The 24,239-nt window shown below is 35.7% G+C and overlaps 1 protein-coding gene across 3 annotated transcripts in view; it reads left to right on the top strand.

Moving 5' to 3' along the window:
• The window catches only part of Spag6 (sperm associated antigen 6), a 37,204-nt gene that overhangs the window by 1,565 nt on the left and 11,400 nt on the right, over positions 1-24,239 (top strand). For all 3 annotated transcript variants that reach the window (XM_013515392.1, XM_005386859.2, XM_005386860.2), the window contains 6 exons: positions 7,844-8,010; positions 11,328-11,511; positions 18,263-18,468; positions 19,266-19,439; positions 20,548-20,700; positions 21,337-21,528. In XM_013515392.1, the coding sequence (XP_013370846.1) occupies positions 7,844-8,010; positions 11,328-11,511; positions 18,263-18,468; positions 19,266-19,439; positions 20,548-20,700; positions 21,337-21,528 (1,076 nt within the window). The remainder of the gene's footprint in view (positions 1-7,843; positions 8,011-11,327; positions 11,512-18,262; positions 18,469-19,265; positions 19,440-20,547; positions 20,701-21,336; positions 21,529-24,239) is intronic.

The raw sequence follows: 24,239 nt of genomic DNA, 5'->3' as shown, positions 1-24,239 counted from the left end.
CTCATGTGTGTACCATCACCATAATCAAGATGCACACTTTGATCTTTACAAGGATTCTTCGTATCACTCATCCCACTGCTGTCCCTAACTATGAGCAATCACCAGTCCCTTAAAAATGATCCGTTCTAAAAAAGTTATTTCAGAATTGATAATCTTCTGTAGTCGTTTTCATGTAAATTGTTTTTATTCTCTGTGATGTGTGTGTATGTTTATGCACTTACATCCTTCAGTACCCAGAACAACACTTTGCATGTAGTGTTTCATATACACAAAGTAATTTCATTAAGGCATTTTACATTTTAAAATACACTTTTACAAGTTTTTTTATTTCTTTGAGTTATACTCAGTGGCCTTTGTGAGTGGATACTTTTTATACACAAAGATTTACTTTCTAGACTATATATATATATATATATATATATATATATATATAGGCAAACTAAAACATTCTTTCAAATGGGTAAATGATATTATTTTAGAAATTTAAAAATGACATATGCAAACATATAAAACTTAAGGAACAGAATATCACCTTTTAGTAGAGTGCACTGTAGACTATGGAATTCCTTGAGGATCAGATTTTGCTGTGTTCCCCAGCCTGGCCTCGTTAGGCTCAAGTGATCCCCTCTCCCTCAGTCTCCTGAATAGCTAGTACTTACACATATGCACCACTGCACACTGCTTACATTGTGGAATTTAACTAGCAAGCTGAGTGATCACCAAAGTTGTAAGGAATTTAGATTTGACCTTCTACTCTCATAGTCTGGCATGTGAAGAAATGGAATACAAAAAGAATATAACAGTGTTTTGAAATGATCTATTTTTGTCTGTTATTTTAATGACATACTAAGCCTGTTTTTCTCACGAACTTATTTTGAATATATTTTATGTTACATAGATTTGATTTAAGCATCTCTTTAGTTGCTTTAGAGACTAATCATGCATATCGCAATACATTTATTCTTTTAATTAAACAATGACTTGTAAACATTGTTATGAAAATTTTTCTTTCTTAGTCACTGAATTTGACCATTCAAATAATTTATGCTTAACAAAACACCATTGATTTAAAAATACTTTTGAATGAACCACAATATGTGTTTAACAATTATATATTGCAGGGCTGGGGATTTAGCTCAGCGGCAAAAGCGCCTGCCTTGCAAGCGCAAGTTTGTGAGTTCGGTTTCCAGTTCCGGAGAAAAAAACCAAAAAAGAAAAAAAAACCCCCAAAAACCAACAATTATATATTGCAATTACTTTATTCGGGTGAATGCTTTCATTTTGGTAGTGACTTTGCAATACATTTTACTACTATCTTTGACATATTGTCTATATATTTAGGAAGATTTTGTTATCTCCCTTTCCCCCTAGTACACTGTTAGTAATCATGTATTATGGATCCAGGGTAATGTGAAAAATAATTTCCAAATAGGCATCTTGGTCAACCAGTAGTTCTCTTGCTAAGAATTTTGAATCATTGTATGTGAAAGGAATATTAAAGGTGAAGATTATAAGTGGATTTTTATTGTATTTTAAATCTAATGTTTCTTGTTGTATTTTTGAGGTGCTGAAATTGGCTTACTTGATGTATCCAAAGTAATCAAAGTGTTGCAAGATCTCTTTAGAATATTTAAAGAATATTTAGAATATTTTATTTATTAAAGTAATAATAAAATATTTAGGATATTTAAATTTGTTTTTTTTAGTAAAAATTGCTACTAATGAGAACTATGTACAAAGTGTCTGTAACCTTAAGGGTTTTTTTCTTAAATGAGAAATGATGAATGAGAATTGTTTTATTTCTTATAAATCAAATGAAAACATGCAAAAACATTAAAAATTTGAATGTTTATTATAACATCTTCTTATGTACTCTCAAACCCTGTAGGTTTGAACAATTACATCTTGCAGCTATTTAAAAATTAATTTTGATACTTCCTCTGAAAAATCAGCAACACATGACTATAATAGTAAAGATAATACATTGCTTTACAAATTGTAGAATTTCAGCAATTGGAGGTAGTTGGTTAGTTATAAAATTTAAGAAATATGTTTTATGGCATTTGGGAATACGAAGTGATAATAAAAGCTCCAAGAAAATAGTTTTTAAACTGGTTAACTACATAAAATAAACTTCTAAATGATTTATTTTTGTAAGTGGGGATAAAGTTCTGTAATATTCTACATACAATTTATAGTAAAATGTGGCAAGACAGTACTTATGTCTATTTTCCAAAAAGTAAAGGTAAAGAACTTTACATAACACTTTAAATAGACAGCTGTATGAGACTATTTTGCTAATTGAGGCAGTTGAATAGGTTCAGGATTCGAGAAAATAAGTAATATATGGTATATAATTTTAAATAATGTGTGTGAAACTGAGTGAAAATCTTCAGATTATTTAGTACTTCAGGCTATGAGAAGGAAAACTTCTTATTACCTGTCATAATGTTGTTAAAACAGTACATAATTGAATTTTTTCTTTTTACTTTTGTACTGGGAATCAAAGTTAGGACCTTGTGCTTACCAGGCAGGCACTTGTGCCATTGAGCTATATCCCAGCCCCAAAACAATTGCATGTGCTGTAATTTTACAGAAAACTGTGGTTCTAAAGGTTAGTGCAACAGAAAAGACAATTAGCAGAATGATTTCAAAATATGTAACCAAGCTATTTAAATTTGATGTATTTTTTAATATAGAAAGAATTTATCACTTTGAGAGGCTGAGGCAGGAGGATCACAAGTCAAACCTAGCCTGGGCAACTTAGCAACATACTGAGTGAGACGCCTCTCAAAAAATGAACAGGGCTAGGGATAAAGTTCAGTGTGAAGGCTCTGGGTTTAATTTCTTGTACCACATACACACAAATCCACACAAGAGCTTAAAGCTGTGAGTATAAAAAGCACTGACATTTTCATAAATATGGATGGAGAAATCTGTTACATATGCTTAAGTGGAAAATATGCCAGGAAGTTATAAAAATTCTGGATTTGTATGTACCTAACAATTTAGGACATATTTACCCTGAAATCAAAAGATTACTCAGAGTTTTATTCTGTGCTCCAAATCACTATTATATGGGCATTTATGTGTTTTATTATCAAAGCATTGGGACATAGAAGAAGATAGTAGACTGAAGGCAAAAAGTCTCAGTGTTTTCTTAGAAAAAACTGAAAAATTTTTTAAAAATAATGTGTAAATGAACCTCTAAGAGGGTGTGACTTAGACATGGCAAACATTTCAGGGTTAAAATTTAATGGTATAGATTAAATTTTTGTTTTTTGCAAAAATGTTTGAATAACTAAGTATTGTACAATTCCACACTACATTTTTAAGTTGTTTAAAAGCCTTTGTTTTTCTGCTTGGAAATTTTCCTAGTTTTCTTTTTCTAATTAATTTCTATTCATTCTTTATGGCTGTTTACATGTTGAATCCTTAGGAAAGCCTTCCCTGAGTTCTTACAGTCAGTTAAGTGTCTTAATTTATATTTGTCTGGCTCTTAGTATTTCTCCTTTATAGTACTCATGGTACTTATCAATTACTTAGTTCTGTTTTCCCCAGTCCTCATAAATTCCATGCCTACCATAATTTTTTCTCTCTTGATTTAATCATATTTTCATGAGTGAATGTTCTGTCTAATCTTGGTTAGCTTCAATATTCCCTTGCTCACTCCTTCATTCTTTCTCTTCCACCCTCTTCTTTAGTTTTCCGAAGCTTCTGTGATCATTTTTTTATCTTCCAGCCATACTTTTACTGTATTTTTCATTTATCTCTGTTTTATCCACTATCCCTCTTAAATTTCCCCACATAATGTATAACCATTGTACCAAGGGAAGCACTTTGCATAAAAGCTTCCAATTTATGATGGGTTTTGTTATATAACTAGATCCTGCTCCTGTGGTTAAAAGTACCAAATTAGTATTTACCACAGTTTGTCAGTCTCTAAGCTGTGCTTGATGGTATTGTTATTACTAATTGTACTACTTTAGCTAGGATGTCATATCTATTGTAATCAGTTGTCTTCCTTGTATAATACTACTGGGAAGTTCTGGAGTAATAAGCATCATCATTGCCCAGCACCAAAAGACTGAGGACTGAGGCAAACAGATACCAACATCTCACCCTTAATAAATTGGGAAAGTAGGATCTTGGATGAGACGCAAAACCAAGAACCTCCTACATATAGTAGATTCCTGAGGAACACATTGCTAGGAAGGCCGTGATGCTAGTGATAAAGTTATATACTATGAAAACTCAACAGTATTCAACACAGAAAACAAAATAAAAATTTTAAAAATAGAAAAGCAAAATGCTTTTCTGAAATGAATTTCTGAAATGACAGCAACAGAAGGAAAGAGACAAATCCATGAGGTTATAGAGGAAATCACATGAAAATAATCTCTCAGGTAAAAAAAGAAATGACAACTATAATGAAGAACTTTCTCAGCAAATCTAGAATAGACACAGATTTTTAAAAAAATAGAGGAGCATAGGAAAGTGATGGAAACCATGAATGCCCAACATAGAAAACAAATGGAATGCATGAAACATATTCAAATGTATCCAGGAAATTAAAAATTCCATTGAAAATCTGCAAAACTGTGTAAATGAAAGTGAAGAAAGACTGTGAGACCTTGAAAACAGGATCAAGGCCAGTGATCACAAAAGGAAAGATCTCTTCAAGATAACAAGGGATTAGGAAAAAATCATTCAACAGCTGCAAGAAGGTGCAAAGAACACTAGAATTGGCATTAATGACAAGCAAGAGTCAGGACAAATGACATAAAAGACTACTTGCAGAAGTAATAGAAAAATTCCCAAGCAGAGGAAAAGGATCTGACATACAGATACATGAAGCATATAGAACTGCATTTAGATATGACCAAAATAAATCTACACATAGGCATACAATAATCAAGATCCCAGAAATTCAGTACAAAAACAGAATATAAAAAACTGTTAGAGGAAAGAAACAAATTACCCATAAAGGAAAGTCTATTAGAATCACAGCAGACCTCTCAACAGAAATCTTGAAGTCAAGGAGAGCTTGGAGTGAAGTGTTTCAAATCCTGAAAGAAAACAACTTCCCACCCAGACTGATGTTCCCTGCAAAAGTATTTTTTAAAATTGATGGAGAAATAAGATACTAGCAAACAGAATGCAGCAATTAGTGAAGAAGATTATACACCATGAAGTATGATTCATCCCAAGAATGCAGAGATGTTTCAACATACACAAATAAATAAATATAACACATGATATTGAGAGCCAAGGACAAAAATCACATGATCATCTCAATAGATGCAGGAAAACCATTTAACAAAGTCCAAAACTCATTCATGATAAAAACCCTACAGAGAATTGTAATAGATGGTCTTTACCTCAATCTAATAAAAGCCATCTATGACAAACCGACAGCCAACATTATACTAAATAGAAAAACAATGAAAGCTTTCACTCCAAAATCAGGAAGAAGAAAAGGATAAAGCTTTAAAACTTTTAAGTTTTTGATATGAGAAGATGGAGAGAGTAGTACAAAGGATGCTATCGGCAAGTAGAAAGATACAGAATTAAGTAAAGGTAAGAGAAAAACTGACAAAAAATAAAAGATAAAAAGAAAGGAAATTGTATTGAGCAAAAATAAATAAACAGAAAAGTTAGAAGGGAAAAGAGGAAAAATAGAGGGGAAAAAAAGAAAAAGAAGAGGCAAGGCAGAAGGACAAAGGAAGATTTCGCAAGTCCCAGAAAAAGCAGAAAAAAGGAAAATAAAAAAAAAAACTGAACACAATGTTAACACTAACAAAAAAAAAAAAAAAAAAAAAAAAAAAAAAAAAAAAACAACCAAACATAAAGAACAACAAGAAGAAGTTTCTCTGTGATTCCAAATGTGTAGTTTTCTTCTAAGGTCTACGGTTTTGAGTCAGTGTCAAATTCAAGATGTATCCCTGCTGTCACTGGTAGAAAAAGGCAATCAGAACCAGAATCCATGCTGAATGCAGTTATCAGCAAGCAGCAAGTAGGATTAGGATGGATGCCAGTTCTGGGACTCTCAAATCCACTTGAATTCAGGCTGCCCCTGGCCTCTGGCCATGAGAGTGAGGACTAGGTCTTTTATCTTAAACCATTTTGGGTGTCTCCTGAAATTCCTCTGGTGTCCACAGTTCTGTGGTATTGTCCAAGTCAGAGACCAAAGCTTTCCTTGGTAACCCCACCAAGTCCGCAGTGGGATTCCTGCTGGATGAGGGGCTGATCATGGCCTCTGGATGTGGGCATTGGGGCCAGTCTTCAGCCAGCAGTTTTTAGATGTCCCTTGGTCTTTGTTATGGTTTGTGTCTGTGTGTCCCCTCAAAGCCTCATACGGCCATGGGACAGGCTTTTAGAGTTTGATTGATTATGGGTGTGAGAGCTACACCCACCCTGGGGTGGATGGTTTGCATGTATAAGGGAGAGCAAGAGGCTGCTTGCGGCCATTCCTGGCTTTTTGTGCTTGTTGCTTTTGCTGTGTTCTGCTGCCATGAGCTGTAGCCCTCCACCATGTGCCACTCTGCCTTGTAACCTGCCAAGTATGGACTAAAACCTCCACAAACTGTAAGCGAAATAAACCTTTCCTTCCTTAATTTTAGGAGTCAGGTATTTTGTCCCAGCAATGAGAGAAAAGTAACCAAGACAGTCTCCTGCCCTCATCTTACCATGTTCATCTCTGCATTGATCTTAGTTGCTGTGGTGCTCTCAGACAGACAGCCCAACCTTGCTCCCGGTCCTGCGGCCCCTCCTGGTCCTTGCACAGCCTCCTGAGTTCCACACCCAGTGCACATCTCCTCTCTCTCTGATGGTCACAGGGAGGATGGACGTGTCACTGGCAGACTCACTGACCTTGACACCGCTGTGAAAGCCCAAGGCTGCTCAGTCTCTTCTCTCTCATTGAGAAAGAAAGCCACACTACATCAGTCCATCAGTTTTTTTTTAAACATCCCACAGTGGCATTTACTACCCTGCATGCAGGTTGCAGTTGTATAAATCACTTAACCTTTCTCAGCCTCAATTTCTTCATCTGTAAAATAGGTACAGTAATAGAGTCAACTTCATCATTTAGCTGCGAAAGTTAAGTGAATATAGGAAAAATTCCACAGAACAGTGCTTAGATACGATAAATGCTTGATAAATATGTTACTTCTCTTATTGTTATAGTCCTCTTACATTATCAATTCTAGGATGAATATTATAAGAGGTAGTAATACAGTATACTTCCTTATCTCAAGGAATTTATTTGGAATAATATTCATGCAGCCTTTTCTGAGTGTGAGTCCCTAGCTGAATGGCCCTCCTAGCTTTCTTGGCCCTGAGAGAGATCATGATAAAATTTCTGAAATAAATTGTATTTTCAGTTGGAATCAGAGAGAAAACCATTTTTAAGACTTCATTGAGAAGAAAGGAGAATAAGCCTTAAAGGGATTTGCAAATCCTCGTAGGAAGACCTAACCTGCCCCCTTTCCTGCTGGCCAGAGTCTAGGCATTATTACACATGCTCTACCTCCTCTGCATTCCTCCTTAAAACTCTGTGAGGTCACATAGCTATTTACTTGCTGAATCAGAACTTTTAACTCTTTGCTACTTCCAAAGAGTTTCTTATTTCCATGCTGTGTTACCTGTTTGATAATTACAGCTTGTATGATTTTATATCTTCATCTATTCGATGCTTTGAATAGCCTATTAGATTTTAGTGGAAATTTTTGTTTTTACTGACTTTTATCCTTACTTTTTTGGTTTATAAATATACACCGAATTATGTGTTTGCTTTTTAATGTAAATTTTGCTGATTTCCGTTTTTTAAAATTTATCTCAGGTGTAATATCTTTGCTGAGGCCTCTTCTTCTCGATGTGGTCCCAACAATTCAACAGACTGCTGCTTTGGCTCTTGGGAGACTGGCCAATTACAGCGATGACTTAGCAGAAGCAGTTGTAAAGGGGGACATCCTTCCACAACTTGTTTATTCATTGGCAGAGCAGAATGTAAGATTTTAAACAAAAAACTTACACAGTTTTAGATTTTTAAAAAAATGCTAGTTTGTGCATAGTCATAAACTTGTAGGCTTTATAATGGTTAGAACGTTAATATAACCTGAAATTCTCTGAACTATGTGTAATATCTTTAGGGCATTTTGTGTTGGGGATGATATGCAGTGTCTCTTATTAATGTGAAGAGATAATTAATTTAAATATTTTTAGGGAATTGTAAACTAAGCAGATTTTTGTATATGAGAATTTTGAAGAGTTACGGAATCAGTCTTAGGGAAGACTGTAGGGTCTTAGGCAAACAAATAGTTGCTTTCAGCAATCTTACATGCAAGTGAATTCTGGTACTATATCCAAAGACAGCCTTGAATCAAGGGCAGAGAAACAACTAAAAGGGAGAAAATGTGCTTAGTGGAAGATTTGATAAAGCAGTTTTTACTAAGTAAACAAGCATGTCTACACTATTTGACACTGTCTATAGGAACCCCAATGTGTTCCCTTCTTTTTTTTTTTTTTTTTTGGTTTTGGTTTTTCTCCGGTACCGGGAACCGAACTCACGACCTTGCGCTTGCCAGGCAGGCGCTTTGCCGCTGAGCTATATCCCCAGCCCCCAGTGTTCCCTTCTTATATGGTGTTATTCTACATTTCTATATAGTGCCACTTTTGATTAAGAATGCTTTTAGATAGGGTCATGGACTGTTGTTTCTACCCAGCTAGTTTGTCATAACATCCTAGCAACTCAGAGGTTGAGACATGAAAATCACAAGCTCAAGGCCAAAGTGGGCAACTTAGTGAGACCTTGTCTCAAAATAAAAATAACAAGGGGTGGAGAAGTACCTCAGTGGTAGAATGCTTGACCAGCATGCACAGAACTCCTTTAAATTCTCAGTCCTGCAAAAAAACAAGCACACAAAAACAACTTGTATGCAAATATTCAAAGCAGCATTACTTACAGTAGCCAGAAGGTTAAAGGAATGTAAATCCATCCTCAGATGAGTGAATGAACAAAGCATTGTATATCTATACAATAAACTATTATGCAGTCATAAAAAGGAGTAATGTGTTGATAAATGCTACAACATGGAAGACTCTTAGAAACCAGCCAAGCGAAAGACCCAAAATATGAAGACCTATGTTGTAGGATACTGTTTAGATGAAATATGCAGAATATGAAAATCCATACAGACAGAAGCAGATTGGTGATTGTTCTGGGGGAAAGAACTGGAATAGAGAGACTGCCTAATTTATAAGGGGTTTTTGGTGAGGTGATGAAAACATACTGGAACTAGATAGTGGTGATGTTTGTACAACATTACAAATGCATTACATACCATTGAGTTATGCACTTTATATATTTGGTCTTTTTGAGACAGGGTTTCACTATGCAGTTCAGGCTGCCCCGAAACTCACTTTGTAACCCAGGCTGGCCTTGAATTGCAACAATCCTCCTGCCTTAGCCTCCCAAGTACTGGGATTATAGGCATGTACCACTACGTTTGTGATACATGCATTTTGCCAGAATTTAAGAAATAAAACCTAAATGTGCAAAATTTTATTATAGATTCAAGAATCATTTACTAATACCTCCACAAGGAATGCCAAAACTTTTATTTTTGTTGTAGATATGTTTTCTTTAATAAATATTGTTAGACATCCTTCCTCCTGGATTCTTAGAGCTTCCCTTTGAGAACAGGGTCTGTGTTTTTGTTTTTCATATAGAAGCTTCTCGATAGAAGTTTAACACTTCTAAAGAGACAAAAAAAAATCACTATACAGAAAAGTGTGAAGTCATTGAGAATGCAAAGCATTATTTGCAAGTTTCTTTCACCTACCAACTATAAATCATTTCTCAGGCTTAATCTCCTCTTTATGATGTACAAAGTCCTGTGGTTTTGCTTTTGCTTTTTTTTTAAGGTGATTCTTTTCATGATGAATAGGGGAGAGAAGCACTACAAAATTAGAAGAAGTAAAAGGAGAAAGAAAAGTAGTAAGTGTCAGTCATAGGAACTGTAGTTAGCAGCGACTATTGAAACCTGTAAAGTATAAATTTGACAATTCTGCAAATGGTCCAATTAGCTGAAAGTAATGACAGTAATAAATGTATTATTATATGTGTACAATTATAAAACCTATGGAAAATTACTTGAAAACTTTTCCCTAATTCTTACAAGAAATTAGTAGAAATTGGGTTATTGCTATAACTTAAAAAAACTAAAGACAACATAGCCCATTAAAACATTAGTATTAAGATAGCATACTTCTTACAGTAGTACCATACATTTTTTTAGGTATAATGTGTTAAAAATATACCTATGTTTTTTTCCTCTCTCCTATAATTCTTATTATGTCACTATTTTAGCCTAATAGGAGGCTTCCAAAGCAGGTGCTCTACAGTTAGTTACTTAATCACTTTTTAGTAGTCACTGTAAGAAATAGAAACTCAAAATGTAAAGTGCATTAATTGGATTTTTTAGTGAAAAGGTTGTGAGACTTACTGTATCATTTTAACCATAAAACAGTAATGTTACAACCAAAGTAGTCCTATAAATTTAATTTTTATAACAATAGGAAGAGAAACTCTTGTATATGTTTCATTTTCTCATTCTCTAATCAGATAAAATTTATGTATAGAAAATACTATAAATATAAATATAAAGCAGTTTTTAAAATTTACATAATGATGATTTGCTTTTCTTAAAAATCCATTTCCAGTAAACACAAATAGTTTACATCCTTTGTTTAGCTTATTTATTTGCCAAGAGAAGTTTTAAAATATCTCATGAACGTTTTGTCTTTACATTTATGTAATGGAACAAGGCTATTATTTTGGGATAACTTGGGACTCCAGAAAAATTAGAGATTATTAAACTATACTTAGCCACTGAGGGCAAGTAAAGGAAATGAACTCATCAATTGACAGAGTTTAGTTCCACATGCTAATAATCCAAGAGTACCCTTTGGATCAAAACAGTAACTATCAGTGTAATGCAGATGCACAAAGTTCCAGTACGTTATGAATTTGTGGAATATCGCTATTTATCTTTTATTCTATAGCACTTTTAAGTGGATGCTTCAGAGTAGAACATTTGAAATGTAATTTAAAACTGACCTCGTTTTCAGTTTAGTTACTGAATGGAAGCAATTGAGGACTATAAAATAGTCAAAATGACTTTGCAAAATGTTTTTCATCTTTTGTATTCAGAAACAACTGAACTTTATATTATTGTCATTTTAATGTTTTCTTTGCTCTACTTTATACTTTGTGTATGTGAGTACACAGTTCATCTTGGGTTTGGTCTCTCTCACCCTGGTAGCGTTTCTACAAGAAAGCCGCTGCCTTTGTGTTGAGAGCGGTTGGTAAACATTCTCCCCAGCGAGCTCAGGCCATAGTGGACTGCGGAGCACTGGATGCACTGGTGATTTGCTTGGAAGACTTTGACCCTGGAGTGAAGGAGGCTGCAACCTGGGCCCTTGGATGTATTTCCAGACATAATGCAGGTAAGGGAGCATGCTGGAAAATTTAAGTAAATTCAGTTTTTAAAGTTCACTGTAAAATGGGGCTTTAAGGATGCTTTTGTACATTATGAGAGATCAGTTTTAAATGACAGCCAAGTCGTTTGGATCACATATCCACAAAATACATATACATTTCTTTATCTGAGCAGAAGGGAAATTTAAAGAGGGGAAGGAAAAGGGTGTGGCAGTCCATGGATGTGTGGGACCAGGTCTGAGTCTCAAAGACCTTAGTAAATTTGTTCAGTTACAAAGATTATTGTGGTCTACAACCCTCAAAGGGGTCACTGGGTCTGTGCTCTCACTCCTGATAGAGCATTTTAAGGGTCACACCACAGGAGTGAGTGAAGACATGGACATAACTGTAGAAAATGTGGTTTCTACTCCTATTGGGCTGGGAGGAGGAAAAGAGGCATTTTCTCCTAAGAACTGGGATCTTAGTGTTCCCATAAAAATGGGCCTGGGGCTTCTTGGGAAAAGGCTGTACTGGCACACCCAGATAATAAGAAATACGCAGGGAATAGAATCTCCCCACCACATTATAGAAGTTTCTTACGAACAAATGACATAAGAAGAAAACAGTTCTTTTTAACAAACCCATGTAAAAAAAAAATCAACTTTAATAGCAATCAACAAACTGCAGTTGTAAACATCAACAAAGTATCTTTTTCCCCCTGTCATGGGGTAGGGAATAAAGTAGCAACACAGCCAAGTGGTTAAGAGCACTGTGGCATTAGGCAGCATATGTGTGAGTCCCAGTACTACCACATAGCTGCTGTGTAACCATGGACACAGCTTTTTAACTTGGTGAACCTTAACTTCTTCATCTTCAAAAGTGGGTAACTAATGGTAATTACTGAAGAGATGTTTGATGAGGATGATGAAGTAACATATGTAAAGCCCTTAGACCAGTGCTTGGCATACGGTGAGTACTCAGCTAATAGAAGATTTTAGTGTGAATATTGAACATTGAAGAGTATGTTATAATGTTTATGATTTTTAGCCAGGTATGCACTCGTAAACCAAGCTACTTGTGAGGCTGAAAGACATTGAGACAGGAAAATTGTCAATTGGAGACCAACCTGGGCAAAACAGTGAGAATGCATCTCAGTAAAAAAAATAAAAAATAAATAAGTTTATGAAATTGGAGAAGGAATTACAGACTTCATAAACCTATGGAAGGCAGGTTGACAAAAACTAAGTGATGAAAGAGTTCATGCTTACCCTAAAACCCTGCTTTAAAAAAAAAGCCTGCTTTACAGTTCAGTTTCAATAAACAATCCTGCTGACCACCATGGTGTGAGCAGCTTTCCTCCACCCAGTTCACTCTGTGTGCATTTCTGCCTTGGAGCCCATTGACCATATAGGGACTGCAGCTTCTGAAACTGTGAGCCAGAGTAAACTTCCCCACTTCTTAAATTGTGAGTGCTGGCTGTTGTGTTCAGCAATGGAAAATTGACTAAGGAAGATATGGTTGTGGGAGTGGGGCTATTGCTGTGACTACTTGATCATGTGGTTTAGAAGTTTTTGGAAGTGGTTCGTGGAATGAGTTTGGAATGATTTGGAGAAATGGCTAATCAAGCCCTAAAATGCTGTATGCCAAGATTGATGGGAGACTCTGGCAAAAGATCAGCATACCAGAATGTTGATAGAAAAACGGAGAGTAAAGGCCAGGCTCAGGAGGTTTCAGTTGGGAATAAGGACTCATTGACAGTAAGACTTAAGGCCACATGTATAATGTACTGGCAGAAAATTTTTCTACATTTTGCCTATTTTCTGAGGCTTTAGATGAGACTGAGATTAAGGCTAGTGGACTGTTTCATCTGGTGGAAGAAATTTCAAGGCAGCCCAATAATCAGGCTGTGGCATGGGTGCTTCTGAATACTTTCATCCAGGTTTATAGTGAAAACTATCAAAAACGAGCCCATTTCAAAAGTTTATCATTTTGTTAGAAAGGAAAAAGCTGAACAGTTGGAGCAAAAGACAGCAAGATTGCTAAAAATATTAGCATTAAAAAGAAGTCAGGACAATATAAAAGATGTCTTGATGGCATCTCAGGAATTAGAAAGACCCTACCCTTCACAGGCTGAAGGTTGTAAAATATAAAGATATGCTCCTTTAAAAAAACTTTGCCTCAGCATCCCAAGTAGCTGCAATTACAGACATGTGCAACTGCATCTAGTCAGATGGAACATTTCTGATGAACTTTAGTAGCTTTGAGACAATCTTCAAATGCAAAACACACACTGGCCTATTAGACTCACTTGACTTTTTAAAGGACCCAGAATTACTGTCTTTAAAGCAAATGTATATATGTAAGTGCTTGAGCACTCAAATACTCAACCCATGTGTTAAGGCTAAACCAGTGAGTTTAAAGACTGGGTGGAGGAAAACAAGGTGGAAATAATGAGCATAGGAAAAAATGACATTTGCAAGTGTGAGAAAGTGTCACATGAGACTTTTTTATAATACACAAATTGCCTTTCCATGCTTTTCTTACTTCTGCATGTAATTGGAAATACCAGTCATTCAGCTCAAGTTACAGCTAATATGAGTCACTGTTACCTGTGGCTATTGCCTCTCAGAAGTATTGAAGGTAGTCAGACTCCACAAGGACTCCAGTGATGTCTATCATGTGTCAGTCACATCCTTGGAGAGTATCCCCCAGTCTGCCATTAAACTGTAGCAGAAGTGATGGCATGCTATTTCCAAGGTCAAATTATAAAACTCCTGGCTGTTGTCTTGGGTCCCCTTCTTTGGATTACTCCCACTCTGTGGGAAGCCTCATCAAGTGTATCCTGTTTAGAAGCCCACGCAGTGAAGACCTGAAGATTCCTCCTAACACTGCCATGAGTATGCTCAGAAGGATGCCAGATCCAGCTGGCACCATGATTGTAGCTGACAGACCCTAAGCTTGAACTACCCAAGTAGGCCACTACCAGATTTCTGACATGCAGGAACTGTGAAACAGTAAATGTTGGTTTAAACTGATAAGTAGGGCCATGTAAGTGTAAAGAAAGGGTTAATTTGTGACTTTCTTATATTTTTGAATGAAACATTAAAATACAGCTTTTCTGGGGCTTGGAAACCAGAGTCAAGAGCAGTGTTGTTAAATTACAAAGCAATCAATTTAAATAAACTAGAGTTTCAGGAGTTTTTTGTTTCTAATTTTCAATGTGTGTGCTAATGCATATTTTTTGTCTCTTTTTTTTTTTTTGAAAATCTCATTTTGACTCTGTTTTATGAGTTCTCAGAATCACTCAATTTTGTTCCAGTTTTTCTCTCCTCCATCCCCATTATGAGCAGCAAAATTAACTGAATGTCATAATATAGGTTTAAATCTCCTCCACTTCTATTGCAGGCTGTTAAGGATTGGATTTTATCAATTTCTTGGAATTGTCCTCAGAATTTTCTTATATAGCCTCTACAGTGTTTCTTCCTTTATGACTTCCAAGAATTATAAGTAGAAAGAATATCACCTTTCCACATCCACCTATCCATACCATATTGCCACAGATTATTTTAAAAGGTGTAAGATTTAAGCCTGAGGTTGAGAAAGGTAGTTGAGGTTATATAGTTGGCTACAGATGGGCTCACAAGTCTGTGCCATAGCTGACAAAAGCTACCAGGCAGACACTAAGAGCGACTGGTACAGAAACACCAGAGGAATCAATAATAGGAAAAAGGAAAAAGATATACTAATGAAAAAAAAAAGAATAGTGATAGAAGAAGGATGAAATAGCCAGCAGTGTAGTAACACATAGCATGGTGTGCATTTAGGGCTATTGCATTATTACTTGTATACAGTGGTACTTTATGGCTGATTGGATCCAGGAGGCATGCTGAGTACCAAAAACAATAAGTACCAAACAAATTGGCTTGGAAAGGTAAAGACTTAGGAGGCAGTCAACGCTGACAGTTTCCAGTTTGCACATCGACTCTCAGACAACAAGTATGAACAGAATTTTCATGTCCAAGTGTATCAAGAGCTGGTACTGAACTCTCAAATTCATCAAACTTTATATATATATATAGTGGAACAATATTTCTAAGTGACAATGTGTGCCACTCAAAAGCAGACCCTGACTTTGTAGACCATGTACATTTGGAGATGCAGAGATATGAACTTGGCAGTACAAAATTGGTGATTGCAGTTCTGGTCCTTGGAAACTATCTTCATGGCAAATTTTCCTCTGGGACTGTCCTCAGTGTTCTGACGTTTAATATCACTTTTCTGGAGAGAACAGAAAATAGCTTAGAATGGTGTCTTAGTAACTTTTCTCATAACTAAGACAAAATACCTGACACCCAAAGTTAAAGGAAGAAATTGGCTTAACTGGCTCACAGTTTGTAGATGTTTCAATCCATCGCTGGCTGGTTCCAAGGCAGGGTGACGTGGCAGAGGGGCATCATAGAGGAGAAACAGTTCATGGCAGGCAGAAGGTAACAAAGGAGTGAAGCAGCAAGCAGTGACAAATGATCCAGGCCCCAGCAGCTCTCTTTCTGTCCCTTATATTGTGTCCAGGCTACCTGCTAAGAGGGGCCTTCCCATTATCTATTCCCAGATCTTTGCCAAACCAATCAGTGAACTACCTATATACACTTGATTCCAGCACCACACACTTAATCCCAGTATCACACACTCTAGATACAGCCACCTCTGAACACTCCATCTGTGACCACGTGAGGCTTTAGGGGGACATCTAGACACAGGCCATAACACATGGGAGTGGGTAACAAGTTGGGAGAATAGTTTGCTTTATTGTTAATATTGTAGTCTCAGTGAAAGTAGTGTATGGCACAGTTTAGTAGTCATTCACAGGAAGGATAAAATGTATAGGAACTATAGTGTAGTTTGGAGTCTGACACTGTAATCCCATCACTCTGGGAGGCTGAGGCAAGAGGATCACAAGTTTGATCCCATGCTGGGCAACTTAATGATGTAGTGAGACCCCATCTCAAAATAAAAATTGAAAGGGCTAAGGATGCCGCTCAGTACAAAAGCTCTAGGCCAAAGCCCCAGTAACACACACACACACACAGTATGGGCATTATGAAGATAATAGATGTTTTTTAAAAAGATCTTTGAGTTTTTGTTAATAGTGCTTTTAAACAATGTGTTTTCTGCAGATTCTTTATTCATAGAAACTGTGTATATAATGAAACTAGTTGAGTAGTTGTAAACAAAATGCTCAACCCATAATATTCTAATAGGTACATATAAAGTTGATCTTACCGTACAGGACCTGTGTCATTTGGATTGAATTGAATTTTTCAGGAGCTTGTTAATAATTAATGAAAATGAATACTGTATTTAGAAATTACTTTAACCTTCTGTTTTCTTCCCTTGGGTGGGAGGGACTAGGTGAGAGAGGGGAACATTTTGCCTGCTGTCCCATCACAGTATCAAACTAACAGTTGCTTCTGAGGAACCTGTTATATTGCCAGGTTGATATCCCAGTCTTCCTGTTATTGTTCTCTTTTAAAAACCCCACATTGTCCTCTTATCTACCTTTGGTTCTTAAGATCATATGTAAACTTCTCATTGTATAACATCTCTCATACTGGATTTAAATAGTAGCAACATTTGCTAATGAATGTAGTGTTGACTTGCAGACGTGAGTCACTGGTACCAGCATTAAGCGGGTCTGGCTTAAAACAACCTTTCATTAATACTTGTTTAATAAAAAAACGAATAGGCCATTTATACAATATTAAGGCTTCTAAGATAATTACAATAATTTAAGGAAAACAAGTTGTAAACACTAACCTGTTTGCTAATATTCTTGTAGAGCATGATATTACCAATCTTTTGAAAAGCTAAACATTGTATTTCTTCAAATTAAAGGCTGATATGTAAGTAGTTATTTTAGCTTCACAAGGCATTTATCTATGTCTAAGGAACTACAAATCTGGGGAAAGAAAAACATAAAATGAAAGAAATACATAGGGATGGGTGTATGTGATTCAGTAAGAGAAGCCAGGGATGCAGTGAAAATGGAATCTATAACTACACAGTACTTGGAAGACATCTTTACACATATATTACATGGGCTGCCTCCCTGTTTCCTATTCTCTACAATGCAACATGTATTTTTGTAGCTATCATTCTTGGGCATATAAGTTAAACATCATGCATACTCCAAAGATATTTACCTGACTTCAGATATGTAACATGATTACGATAAATTTATTTTTTATGTAAACATTACATTCATATAAAAGTTATGTTGCTTAGTTGCAAATCTCATTTTTGAAAGTTTTTAATGCATAGTAAAAGCACAGCTTTTTATTTTGTATTAAGCATTTTTTAAATATTAAAAATCTTATGAAATTTAGAAATTGAGATTATTGGCACAACATTCAGGTTAATTTTTATTCCTAAACAGCACAAAATACCGGCTACTTACTCAATATATTTTTGGTACTTTAATTTTCTCTGTTGTAAACCTTGCATAAAATGCTTGCTTATTGAGAAGTACAGAATTGTCAGAGCTTTAAAAAAGAATAATAAGTCATTTCCGCCTAATTTACCTCAAATGTGTTTATGGAATTAGAGGTCCATCTATTGACCTGTGTTCTTTTCAGCTCAGGATTGGTCCACATGGTTTACAAAACCAGGAAGACTGATTTGAAGTGCAGGTATTGAGAAGTACACCCTTCCTTTTTTTCTTTGCTGTGTCTGTCAGGGTGAAGGTCAGTCACCCATACTCATTTACTTTTTTTGGACCCACAGAACTGTCACAAGCTGTGGTGGATGCGGGAGCTGTTCCTCTCTTAGTACTCTGTATCCAGGAGCCAGAAATTGCTTTGAAAAGGATTTCGGCCTCGGCACTCAGTGAAATTTCAAAGCATTCTCCAGAGTTAGCACAGACAGTAGTGGATGCAGGAGCTATTGCTCACTTAGCCCAGATGATCCTCAACCCGGATGCTAAATTGAAGGTATTTTACAATATGGTTAAGTGGCAAAGAAACCAGGCTTCTTACAATCTAGCAAAATGGAAATGTGTACAGATTCAAATTACACAGCTGAAACATAATTAGTAAATTATCACAGAAAACAAACATGAACATATTATGTCACTGATATTTTAGTATATAAAAATAGTGCTATCATATTGGACAAGGAAGGTCTGATTGTGCAATGTTGAAAATTAAAAGTAGCATCAATGTTAGCATCCAAAATTAATATAAACCATCAAATTTCAGGGTTGGGAGGAAAATAAAGATTTTCTAGTCGCCAACTGTAATGTTTAGGTTTCTTTTGAAAGTGGTCATACTTCAGTTAATAGTAATCAATTATGCTTCTGTGTCCTAGGAATTATATTCTAGAGTTTTAAAATTGATAGTGTTAACTGAGCAATGGAAAAGTTCTTTGAAATAATTGTCAATATCCTACTAAAAATATGTTCTGAATCATTTTTATACTAACTTACCACATGTGTCATAAATTGTCACAATTAAGATATAGTATTCACCCAGTGGTCATATTATTTGATCATCTGCAATACAATTTTTAAATAGTATAGAACCAATTTGGGAATTGGAGAATTTTTTTTTTAAATGAGTATGAGACTCATATGAGTGAAGGCCTCAAAACTTGGAAATGTTCTGATATCTAATTTCTCCTTTGCACAAAGGACTTTGAATATGTATAAAGCTGTTTAAATTACATCTGAACTCTGTCATAAACTAGTGGACTCTACAAAGTAATGTTTTGTTTTGCTTTTTCTTAACAGCAACAGGTCCTTTCAGCTCTCGGTCAGATTGCAAAACATTCTGTGGATTTGGCAGAAATGGTTGTTGAAGCCGAGATTTTTCCAGTTGTACTTACCTGTCTGAAGGACAAAGATGAATACGTGAAGAAAAATGCTTGCACTTTAATTAGAGAGATTGCAAAACATACACCTGAGGTGAAACAGATTTTAAAAAGCTTCAACATACAATAATATGTAGTTTTAGTTTGTAAGTAAAACATCGATTTGTTTGGGGGCTGCAGGGTTTTGCTGCATGATCTGGTTAGGGCAGGGTTTTCTCATCCTCACTGATAACACCATTATGGGTTAGGTAATTGTTTTTGTGGGGAACTGTTCTGTACATTGCAGAATCATCCTTTAGCAGCATCCCTGCTCCCTGGATGATATCGCATCCCTCCCCCAAGAGGTGACAATCAAAAGTATCTCCATACATTGCAGATGTTCCCTGGTGGACAAAATCTGGGTTACGTTAATGGAGTTTGAGTTAAAATCTCAGTTTCCAATCATTTCCTGCTTTCCATTTCTGCATTGTGGGGTCTGTGGACCTCTGCAATCCTTACCATTTTATGTCAGCCAAGAGTAGTGGGAATATTACACTTCCAGGCTGAGACAAGACAGAGATCCCCAGCCTAGGATGACCATTGTAATAGCCATTCTTATGCAGTGATTTCTGATTTTTTCGGTGAGAAAGACAAAGCAAGCCCATGTTGATTCTGAAGCAGTGTCTTTTTTTGATATATATTTAGACTAATCAATTTCATCTCATTGTTTGTTAAAGTCCTCATTTTTTTCTCATCTAACATGTTTATTTGGTTGATGTTTTTCCAAGTGGCAGTGCACTCAGCAAATGGCGGATAATTAGATTAGCATATTTCTAGTTTGGTCATTGGCATTCAGTGATTAATCTGCTTCATACTCACGCATTGTGGCTGGGGCTTTCAGTAGTTTGCCAGTTATGAACTAGCCCTAGGCTTAGTGTCTAGGTGAGGAATTTTGACATCTACTGTACTAGAGATAAAAGTTGTGCTATTGATGCATAAAAAAACGAAGCACAGAGTAAAGCTTCTCACAGTGAGTATAGTGTGTATTTGAAATGGCAGGATATTACCTTTGTATGTTTCTTTAATAATTAGAGTAGTTTCTCTAAATGATATTTCAGTTTTACCAATGGTTTTTATATCCTAAATAGAGCATAACCATACTAAGCTTAAGATCATCTTATGCTTTGTGTTCTGACTGGTTAGCTCTTGTTCTTGCCTGTTAGCTTTCACAGCTGATTGTGAACACAGGAGGGGTGGCCGCGGTGACTGACTGCATTGGGACCTGCAAAGGGAACACGCGGCTGCCTGGCATCATGATGCTCGGTTATGTGGCCGCTCATTCCGAGAACCTGGCCATGGCAGTGATCATTTCCAAGGTGTGTTCTTGCTTCATCTCCTAGTTATTGCAATAAGATGTGAGATGGAACCACAGGTTGATGATACTCCCCCATGGATGATAAAGTGTAACTGGCTGGAGCAAAAGATTGATTTGAGTCTACTGTTGTTCTCAGATTTTTTTATACTTGACAAAAAGGTAATTTCACTAAAGGTTTTCTTTTTTTTTTTCTTCTGGTACCAGCAATCGAACTCACGACCTTGCACTTGCCAGGCACTGTGCCACTGAGCTACATCCCCAGCCCCACCACTAAAGATTTTAAATTAAGTTTTTTTAACAAAGGAAAGTGAAACGTTTTAAGATACTAAGCATTTTTAGTTAGTCACAGTGGAATATGGTTTTGCCTCATCTACATCATGTGTCCTTTGGTTAAATGTCTCTCTGTCTGATGGGAGAAAGCTATTTTTAGTTAAGTCAGGTTGGTAAAGTAAATGTTTAAGGTAATTTAGTTCCAGACATTTTGTTTACTTAGGATATGACAACCTTTATGATGTGCTCATTTATTGAGTCATTTAGTAAAAAAGGCCAAAATGGTTTCTCCTAATGTTTGAAACACGGACGACTCTTTAATCCTGCTCTAGATTTATATCGCCTGCTCTTTTCATCACTGCTGCAGGGTGTACCCCAGCTGTCAATCTGCCTGTCAGAAGAACCAGAGGATCATATTAAGGCAGCTGCTGCTTGGGCCTTAGGGCAGATTGGGCGACACACTTCTGAACATGCACGGGCTGTTGCCGTCACAAATGTTTTGCCTGTTCTGCTTTCTTTGTACATGTCAACAGAAAGTTCTGAAGATCTGCAAATGAAAGTAAGGATAGTTCTATGAAGATTTTTTGGACTTTGACATTTTAAAAACATATTATTTACTTATTCTATTTATTTATTTTTTACATAGAGCTAAAGTGTGGTCTTTTCTTGTAGGCTGAGGGACCCATTCAAGATTTTTAAATGCCTTAAATATATGGAGTGTTATTTTAAAACTATGAATCTGATAGTGCTGTGGAACTGATTCCTATTTGTACACTTTTTTCTTTCCTCTTTAAAAATTTAATTTCAAGAGAATAAGAAAGCAAAAATGATGCAGAATTTCAAAATAAGATGAGAGGAAATCAACAAGGATTGTTATTTTGCATATTGTTATCTTCAAAGTAGTTGCTCAGATTACCAGATATTGGCATGCAAAATTTATCAAACAATTAAGCATTAACTGTTCCTTTCAATAAACCAATAAGAATTAGTAATACAATTATTTTAGCTATCTTGTGTGTATAGATATATGTATATATATATATATTTTTTTTCCTCTTCCTTCTTTTCTCCTTCCCCCATTCCAGTTGTTCTTTCCTTTTGAGCAGTTTCTTTCCCTTTCACAATATCTTTTGTACCTTTTGGATCTTATTTAGTCTTTCCGTTTCTTACATTAGGGAGATAATAGGATGTTTACACATGTGAGTCTGATTTATTTCAGTTATGAGTATGGTCTAGTTGCATCAATTTACCTATAAATGCCTTGAGTTTATCTTTCTTTAGAGCCGAGTAATACTCCATTGTACAAAAATACCACATCTTTTTTATCCATTCCTCAGTTGATGGGCATTTGGCTTGTTTCCAAGATGTAACTATGACAGATTGTGCTGCTATGAACATGGGTGCACATATGTCACTGTGATGTGATGTTTTCAATTTTTCTGGCAAAATATCCAGAAGGAGAATAGCTGGGTTGAATGGGACCTCTACGCCTAGTTTTCTGAGGAATCTCCACAATGATTTCCACAGTGGTTTCACCAGCCTACACTCCTACCAACAGTGGAGAAGGGTTCCTTTTCCCCTCAGTCCCTCCAGCTTTTGTTATTGGTTGATTTCTTGATGATAATCCTCTTTCTGGGGTGAGATAGAATCTCAGTGTTGTTTTAATTTGCATTTCTCAAGTGACCAATGATGTTGAACATTTTTCATATATTTACCATTTGTATTTCTTCTTGTGAGATGTGTGTGGCCATCTCAGATGTCCATTTTTAATTAGGTCTTTGAATTTTGAGGGCCTGATTTTTTGAAATTCTTTATCTGTTCTGGATAGAAGTCCTTTGTCTGAGGGACAGTTACTTAAAATTCTTTCCCAGTTCATGGGTTTTTGTTTTACTCTGTTGGTGATTTCTTTTGATGTGCAAAAACTTTTCAATAAAATGAGATCCAGTTGTTGATTTTTTCAAAATATTTCCCATGCAGTTTGGTTTTTACTCATGAACTCTGCCTACCCCTTTGTCTTTAAGATTTCTACCTATTTTCTCTTCCAGTAGACTTAGTGTTCCTGTTTTAATATTTATATCTTTGATCCATTTTGACTTTAGTTTAGTGCATGGTGATAGACATGGTTCTAATTTTAGTCTTTAGCTTGTGGAAAGCCAGTTTTTCCAGCACCATTTATTAAAACAGCTATCTTTCTTCCAGTGAACATATCTGGCCCCTTTGTCAAAGATAAGGTGGCTAGGTGTGTTTGTAGTAGTGTCTGTATCTTCTGATCTGCTCCGCTGGTCCTGAGGTCTGTTTTTTTGCCAGTACCATGCTGATTTTATCATAGTAGCTTTGTCGTATAATTTCAAGTCAAGGATCGTGATGCCTCTTGGCTTTCCTTTGTTGCCCAGGATTGCATTTGCTATTCTAGGTCTCTTCTGGTTCCAAATGAATTTCAAGAATGTTTTCTCAAGATCTGTGAGATATGCTACTGGTATTTTGATTGAGATTGCATTAAATCTGTATAACAGTTTTGGGAGTATGGCCATTTTCACAGTGTTGGTTCTTCATATCCCTGAATGAGGAATATGTTTTCATTTTTGGAAATCCTCTTTGATCTTTTTCAGAGTACTATGATTTTTAATGTATATATCTTTTATTTCCCTTATTAGATTGATTTTTAAGTATTTCATTGTTTTTAATGCTATTGTGAAGGTTGTAGTTTCCCTAATTTCTCTCTCAGTGAATTTGTTGAAAATGTATAATTTAAAATATTTAATTTTCTTTATGGATAGTACTCCTTGTATGAGTCTAGAAATACAAATTTTTAGAAAAATTAAAGTCACTTACATCATCTTTAAAAATTACTGCAATATTTTAAAGAAAGCTGTGCAGGTGCAGAGTTATTTGTAAAATGAGTGTCTTGTTGTTGCAGTCAACACTTCTGTTTTCCTATGAAATAGGAGATGAATAATAGGATTTTTGAGTTAAAATTTGCTAAGACCTTTGCTACATATTTTGGTTTAGAATCAAATGAGTTCAAAAGGTAAGGTGCTTTTCCAGGGTATAATGTAAGCAGTTGGAGTATTTCTGAAGCTATATAATTTACTTCATTTACCACTCTTAACTCCAAGGCTGCCTAATCTTTGAATTATGGCTTGTTTCTATTCCTTAAAATATTGCCCATAAGAAAAAGTTTAACTAGACATTTCATCAAAGAAGACATAAAAATGACTACTGACACATGAAAAGATGTTCAGCATCATTGGTCACAAGGTAAACATAAAG

This window comes from Chinchilla lanigera, unplaced genomic scaffold, assembly GCF_000276665.1.
Source record: "Chinchilla lanigera isolate Chin_1 unplaced genomic scaffold, ChiLan1.0 scaffold00028, whole genome shotgun sequence".
NCBI classification, from domain to species: domain Eukaryota; kingdom Metazoa; phylum Chordata; class Mammalia; order Rodentia; family Chinchillidae; genus Chinchilla; species Chinchilla lanigera.
The sequence above is the reverse complement of the archived record's forward strand: the minus strand, read 5'-3'. Positions and strand labels throughout refer to the sequence as shown.